This window comes from Alosa sapidissima, chromosome 2, assembly GCF_018492685.1.
Source record: "Alosa sapidissima isolate fAloSap1 chromosome 2, fAloSap1.pri, whole genome shotgun sequence".
NCBI classification, from domain to species: Eukaryota; Metazoa; Chordata; class Actinopteri; order Clupeiformes; family Clupeidae; genus Alosa; species Alosa sapidissima.
This window is the reverse complement of record NC_055958.1, coordinates 19242426-19250130: the sequence shown is the minus strand read 5'-3', so window position 1 is coordinate 19250130 and position 7705 is coordinate 19242426. Positions and strand designations below refer to the sequence as shown.

The following is a 7705-nucleotide window of genomic DNA, read 5'->3' as shown; positions in this document are numbered from 1 at the left end:
CTTTTTAAAATGATGAATACTGAGGTAGAAGAGTCTAGCTTTAGAAAAATGTTTGTCTAAAGTCTAAAGAGCTTGCCAATATGTTTTGATAACACAACCTGTCTGAAAGAAAAGAAAGACATTATATCACCTACCTGTTTCCCGGAGGAAATTTCACACAAGCTAAAGGCCCCAACTAATAAAAAAATCATGTCTTCTCAGAGGATGAATTTGACTTGGCAGACAGAGCTCCCACAGATGGTGGTCTATTTCTCCCTCTTGTGTATGCCGTTTTTGTAAATGCCCTGGGGACCACCCAATATTCATATTTAATTGTGACAAACATGAAAAATTAACCCACAGTGACACCAGTGAGTCTAGAGAGAGTGTGTGTGTGAGAGAGAGAAACTCTGTTATTTTCAAGTGATGGCAATTAGATAACCTTTTCCATATGTCTCTTAATTTTTTACTTTTACAGCACTGGCAAGCAAATCGTCTTTACAGTAGTTCTCATCCTAACTGTGCCACAGAGTGGAGCGAGTTTGGCCCAGCGCTGGCCCACACCCATCATATCAGCACCAGATCAGGGTTACGTCTTTTACTGAGTCAGACATTATTTATTCCGGGCCTTGGAGGGAAGTAGAAGTGTTTTGTGATCTTATTTGAAAGTTTATTCCAGAGGCATTTCCTGGACTTCTCTGCCTTGCAATTCAAATGTGAGGAGCTGTTATCTGATAAGCAACATCTCACGCCGTTGTTGTGGTCCATAATGCCCTTGGCTCAGTAATGGTTGAACCAGTAGTTCTGCAATGGAGTGCAGTTTTAACTGTAGGTTACAATAGGTTGTGTTAGTTTACATGTTTAAATTCTGTGATTTTCTCAGAGAAAGCACATAGCATGGCAATTCCTTTGAGGAAATTCCTCTGATATTGTGTATGCATCACAATAATGTACAACAAATGTATCACTGAGATAAATTATCAGTGTCACGTGTGAAAGCAGGGGCATGGCCTCTGACACAGTAAACAGTGGCGTGAAGAAAGGGATTGCTATCCGTACAGCACAAACATTCTCTCTAGTGCCTGTCACCAGCTGGAATTGAAATAGTGGAAGCTAGCGCCCAGGATGTTTGTTTACATGAGTTGACTATTGCAGGTTCATTGGATTATCACCTGGCAACCACAGCAGGGTGCTGCAATGCAGGCACGTGAGCAACCGTTGAGCCATCTTCTCCCTCTCAGGAGGCATTGTCAGGATCACTGTTCCCATAACAACCCCTCAACTATTCCCTCCCTCTGTCAGAGATGTTTGGCTCAAACCCACAGGGGTCAGGGGCTATTCACCTCCACTCTGCAGGAGAAGGTATGGTGTCTACGACACAATATCCTGACCTGGCAGGCCACAGCTATGAGAGACAGATAGAAAATCTTCTGTTATTTGCAATTTTGGTGATAAAATCACTTTTCATGGAAACCTTTAGTGTACCATATAATCAGTATTTACAACACTCACAACTATATGAGGAATAACATTCAACTAGCAGACTCTGAACAGGACTTATCAACAGCCAGTTATTGAATGCATTTTTATAATGTGTGCAGTGTAAGTGATGGAGTGGGTGAGTTAGTGGTGTGTGAGGCATTCGGCTGACTGAGCAGATCAGATTTCATGATGGCGATGAGGAGAGCTGTAAATGTTTGCAGAATTTGGGAGTGGCGTAGGGTGGTGGCAGTGGATTAGAGACTGCAGCTGGCAGCTGAGCCCAGTGTGTAGAATGTGTGATGTATGTTCAAGAAAGCCCTGGCCAAGTATGGTCATAATTTCGATCCAAAGTCTAATATAACATTGCAATGATGCATATTGTAAAACTGATAGTTGATCCACATATTCTTTCTTTTTTTGTGACAGAGGCTCCAGATTAGTCTAGGCAATGCCCCCAGCTTCTTAAAGCTCAACTCTGCATCAACCTACTGAGATTAGTGATCATTCAGTAGGCCTCTATGCCTAGGAGGTATTTTGTATAGCGTACATGTTGTATATGCTGCCACCTTCTGGTCAAAAATTGCACAGCTCAAACAGGAAATTGTGTTAAGGTGTGCCAGTGGAGCACTCCAAGTTGATATTGAGGTTGTGTGTCAAATATAATACAATTTAAGCTTGTATTGCTGTCATCATATATCAATCGGGTTGGGGTGGGGGGTGGGGGTGCTGGATCACTGAATACAGCCATTATGAAGGCTTCCAGTTCAGAACTTCCAACAATATAAGAATGTTGATAACCTGTGTGCATTAGTGAAACACACTCAGCACACAGTGAACACACAGTGAGGTGAAGCACACACTAATCCCGGCGCAGTGAGCTGCCTGCAACAACAGCGGCGCTCGGGGAGCAGTGAGGGGTTAGGTGCCTTGCTCAAGGGCACTTCAGCCATGCCTTCTGGTCGGGGTTCAAACTAGCAACCCTCTGGTTACAAGTCCAAAGCGCTAACCAGTAGGCCACAGCTGCCCCATTAGATAAGTCCCTTATGCCTTTTCAGTCTTTCAATAAAGTTGCAACTACATTCATTATGGTCTGATAATGGACTGTAGACAGACACCAGGGAACTGAAACAGCCTGTAATCAATCCAGTTAGTTTACTGGCTCTGACTGATTTTCATTCCCTCTAAAAACTGAGATCCAGCTAACTGATTGTAGCTCACATTAATGGAACTTTAAGTGGGTGAACAGAATGTTGTGGTTATGCAGGCTAGTGTTAAGAAACAACAGTAAATGCTCCATATTTTTACTTCAGCACATGTGTGTGTGTGAGTGTGAGTGAGTGTGTGAGTATGTGTGTGTGTGTGTGTGTGTGTGAGTATGTGTGTGTTTGTGTGTGTGTGTGTTTGTGTGTGTGTGTGTGTGTGTGTGTGTGTGTGTGTGTCTCTGTGTGTGGCAGAGACGGAGAAAGTCTGTTGGCTTTGTATGCTAATATCCTGCAGTACTCAGTTGCTCTGGGGTGCTGAGTGGACATTTTAATTATGTGACTCTACACATCTGCTCTTTACACCGTATCCATCTCTGCCCTCTGTGTTTGCAAGAGTTGCAGTTTCCCCTGCAATCTGATAGACTAGTGATCACAGGTACTTGGAGATTGTAAAGGTAGAATCATCACAGCACCATCATTACAAGCATATGGATGGCTAAAGGCTACTCTGCACCAACGACTACTGTTTTCACAGGCAGTCTCAGCAACCCAGTTTATAGCATTCAAAATAGTCATGGGGTGTCCTTATGGTTGTTATGGCAACTGTATTCTACTGTACTATGTGTCTGTTTTGTGTAAAAGTGTCAAGACAGGGAAGACAGGAAACCATGGGCCTCAATAGAGTAATGCATGGCTGCCTAATAAGAGGGACCCCTGTAGAGTCCCTCACAATGGACATTAAAAATGTATGTTTAGGCCTACTGATCTGTAAACTGCTCATCACTGACACCATCCTGAAGGGCATGCCAATTAATTAACCATCCACTTCAAGAGGTTCCAAACTTCATGACCATTTTTCCTCAACTGAATCTGGCCCGAACCCATTCCGTGGATACACTGGAAATCAAAAGAGCGAAATTATGCTGAACCCACCGCTCATAGGCTGCGGCACAACAAAAGACTGAAAAAAAATCTTTCTTGCATCTTTCCCACCCACTCAGCTGTCACAGTGGCGCCTGGTGCTTGATCCTTAATTCACACTGCATTTATGCTGTCTCAGAGGGAATCCGCCACGTAGACTATGCTACAAATCCAAAGAGAATTTGTGGGCTAACTATTTGTGTTCTACGTTGTGTTGACAAGCTCTCCAACACACTTAAAATGCCCAAAGCAACCAAATAACTTTCAGTGTCCCACCGGCGGGACGGTTACCCCCTCCCCCACCTCCCCCCAACATTCTAAATCAATTATATGCACCATATTGCTATGTAGCATAGTAATGTTATACACCATTTCAAAGCTTTGACTTTTTTCATGCACAATCTGTATAGTGCTTTATATAAGAATCCATAGAAATTGAATCTTCATGTTGATTTATCCAATATTAGTTGTACAGATGTATACTCTATCACACACTCATTGAACCGACAAAGTAAATGCAAAAATAGAGACTTTTTTGTAATTATTCCATATTTTGTGTAGTCAGTCTAAATCCGAACACCTGACACAATCTAAATAGTCCACAATAAACCTCAAAGTGTTACCTTTCATTTGAGACCAGGATTATGCTTCTACACAAAGGGGTTCATGTGCAGTAAGCATTTGATGTCAGTATGCATTTTGGATAAGAACAAGTCCTATGGGGAGTTTCCATAGGCACTTTACAAAACGCATGAGCATACCTTGGCAAATAATAGTCTAAAGCACTCATATTTTTATTCTATTTTGATCTACTTTTGCACACAGCTTCACAAGACCTGGTGCTAGGGCTCAGTTGTGTTTCTAAGGGATATCAAGTGACCTAGAGGGCTGAAATGTGGTCAGTTCAGAGATGCTTGTATTCCGGCAGAAAGAAAAAACTATATTCTAGCCTCTGTAATTCTTTGTCAGTACATCAAACAGTTATTTTGACTGTTTCCTACGAAAACTACAGGTTCTGAGCTTTCTATAGAGGTCCAGCATTTGATGGTTGGCCCCAAAAGAGGTGGGAACAATGCCCTTGTAAATAGGCACAGTGCAATTTCAGGCAAAAACTTGAAATTTGTATTGAGATCCATGTCCAATAACCCCCCCCCGCCCCCCAATATTCTAATTATGATTAGTATTGGCTACCCAATTAATTAGGCTATTATGAAAATACATGGTAGACTAGTGTATTAGTCTATAGTCTATCTCATATCCTAAACTTCATATTCATTCACAGAAAAGCAATGCAAATATGATGACAAAATACATAGTTTCATACTATGCTGTCATTAATTTACGCATATTTGAACACCCACTGGACTGGCTAGATTACATTTGGTCGTTTTACATGTTAGCCTATAGGCTGTGGCCAGCATGGGAGGTGCACCTCTTGAAGCATGGGTCAGGTGACAACCATGTGTTGGAAGTTCAATCTAAGAGAGGAACAGCTCATTAACGAGTGATGTAAATCGTGCCTATAAGTCTCTGTGTCCATGATCTCGCCAAAAATGGTAGCAGCGCATACTTCTACTCATTCTTCTGCCTCTGCAGAATGGATCGTTTGTCTCGATAAAAGGTAAGTTAGTGCACTATTTCTTTCCTTCGATTGAAAGTCAGTGGTCTTCTGCATCTTCTGCTTGCGACTGAAGTGTCTGATTTTTTTTTTTTAGAGATTTAAGTTATTTTTTGTGTTGTGGACAGCACCCCATCGCACCTAGCGTCAGCATACATTTCGCTGGGAAACTCGTAGTATGGGTTGCCTTATTCAATCAGAGATGATGATTTGCGACTACGGTTTTATTATTTTAGGTAATTTGGCAGGAGGGACACATAATTCGTTTCCCTCGGTGTAGCTACTGTTCCGTTATCAAACAGATAATTGCACCTACGAAACATAGGCTGTGGTCACAGCTTCTTTGCAATGGCATTAATGCTGGCAACCATTTAGGCTACGAGGTGAAATAAACGGGACGGGAAAGGCGATACTAGATAAAGGGCGAATGTCACCTGGAGGAGAGAGACCGAAGCACAACCTCTATACCGCAGCCCAGTACAGCGCAGTCACAGCCACAGGAGATCCCCCCATTTGTTTTCATAGAGAATCGCAGTGTCCCACCAAACACGAGGCGGTGCAGTTTTGTGAGGGGGTGAGTTTGGCATCCCGATCAGGTCGTCACCAGGCAGATTAGGTCTTCTTTCTAACGACTCTGGCTTTGATTCCAAGGTATGTGTAGTCTTCTCTGTCCTGTCTGCCAACTGAACTGGGCATATCGTGGTGTTGAAAACAGACGCTGAGACTGCTGCAAGGGACTGAGATGCCAAACTAACAACCGAACAGTTGTGCATAAAAAGCACAGTTAAAGCCAACCTAGCTGAACGGCTGTCCCAGCTTCGCAATTAGACATCTGCAGTTCATCACCTTAGAGATTAAACTAGAAGAAAATGATTTAGTGAATGTCAAAGCTAGGGGCCAACAGTGTTCCTCATAATGTGTTAATGATACATACAGGGTTCACACTGATGACTTAATGGACTCATAGAGCCATGCACATCAAGGATTAATGGGATCTTCTCCCTCTGGATCAATATCTTTGCACATTTATTACCAGTCTTTGCATAGCCAAGCATTGGTGGACTGTCAAAATTAGCCATGTTAATTGTGTGCACAGTTCAGAAGTAGTGGCATACTAAGTGATGTTAATTTAGGGGTGCTCAATTGAATCACTCACTCACATACAGCACATATACCCACTATAGTAGTTTGTCAGTACAGCCATCAATTGATTTTTCACAAAAAAACAGTTGTATCTACCGGACACTCATCCTGAATGCTGTCAAAACAGGCAGTATTACTCTTTATCCACTAAAGTGCATGGAGATTCTACCTTTGTAATGAAAGCAAAACTGAATCACCGACACCTTGGATGACACAGGTGGGAGGCTTGTTGTTTTATCACCAGTGTTTATGCACACTTGCCAGTCCTGCTTTGGAGAGAGAGAAGGAGAGAGAAATACAGAGAGCTGTGACCTGTCTGAGAGATTAGGACCAAACTCTGAGATGAAAGGAGGCCAGCAGCTCTGGTTTTGGCTGCCTCTGCTGAAGGCCCTCTGGCCGGACACAGCCGAGCTGAGCAGCGGACAGGACTGCAGAGGGAGACGGTCCAGTGCTCCAGGAGAGCACTGCCTCTGCAGTCCCCTCAAAGTACACGGGGGCATGGAGAGAGAGAGAGAGAGAGAGGGAGAGAGGGAGGCAGGGCGTGGAGGGGACAGCTGACACAGTGGAGGGAGGGAGTGAAAAAGAAGAAAAGGAACAAGAGCCAGAGTGACTCGAAATAGTGAGGCGAAAAGCAGAAGCAGGAGACTGGGAGACTGTACCAGAGGAAAACAGTACCAGGGGACTACATTTACATGAGAGGGAGAAAGAGAGATATAGTTACACAGAGAGAAAGAGAGAGAGAGATAGAGAGAGGACTTTGAAGAGGCTGATCTGAGGAAAGGTTCAAAGTGCACTCTGACGGACTGCTTGAGCTCGAGAGCTTTGTGCCGCAGTCTCGACAGATGTGTTTACACAGTGTTCCATGTTTACCTAGCGCAGGATAAAATGGTGGGTTCTGGAGGGACTTACCTGTAAATAATCAGACCTTGCTGCAGTAGGGAGGGGGGCTTATGTCAGGGAACAAGCCCTGTGGTGTTAAGCAGGCGATTTGTCATTACACGTCATTTTGTCATATCTGATCCAGTGTGGTAAAAATAGGCTGGCTGCATGAAATATTAAGTACAACCTCTATACCTGATGAGTAAGCCTCTCTAAAAATTAGGATATTGTGTTTCTATGTACAGCATCAAAGAATACTCGAGAATATATGCCCCAGACTCAAAACAGAGTCTCTTATCTCTAGATGAATGTGCCTCTGTATGCTCTGTAGATGCACTATTACAAATGTCAACAAAGTGTCCCACTAGATCGTCTGCTTTCAATTTAGTCTACTAATGTAGCTGAAGTGGATATGTTCTCGTACCAGTCTGGCTGTTGTTCTGTGCCTGTTGTGTAATAGGTAATTACAGTCTATTGCCCC

At 43.2% G+C, this 7705-nt stretch overlaps 1 protein-coding gene across 2 annotated transcripts in view; it reads left to right on the top strand.

Moving 5' to 3' along the window:
- Nucleotides 1–5070: 5070 nt before the first annotated feature.
- rapgef4a (Rap guanine nucleotide exchange factor 4a) overlaps nucleotides 5071–7705 on the top strand; it is a 32056-nt gene continuing 29421 nt past the window's right edge. For both annotated transcript variants that reach the window (XM_042084211.1, XM_042084210.1), the window contains exon 1: nucleotides 5071–5205. In XM_042084211.1, the coding sequence (XP_041940145.1) occupies nucleotides 5123–5205 (83 nt within the window). In that variant the 5' untranslated portion in view covers nucleotides 5071–5122. The remainder of the gene's footprint in view (nucleotides 5206–7705) is intronic.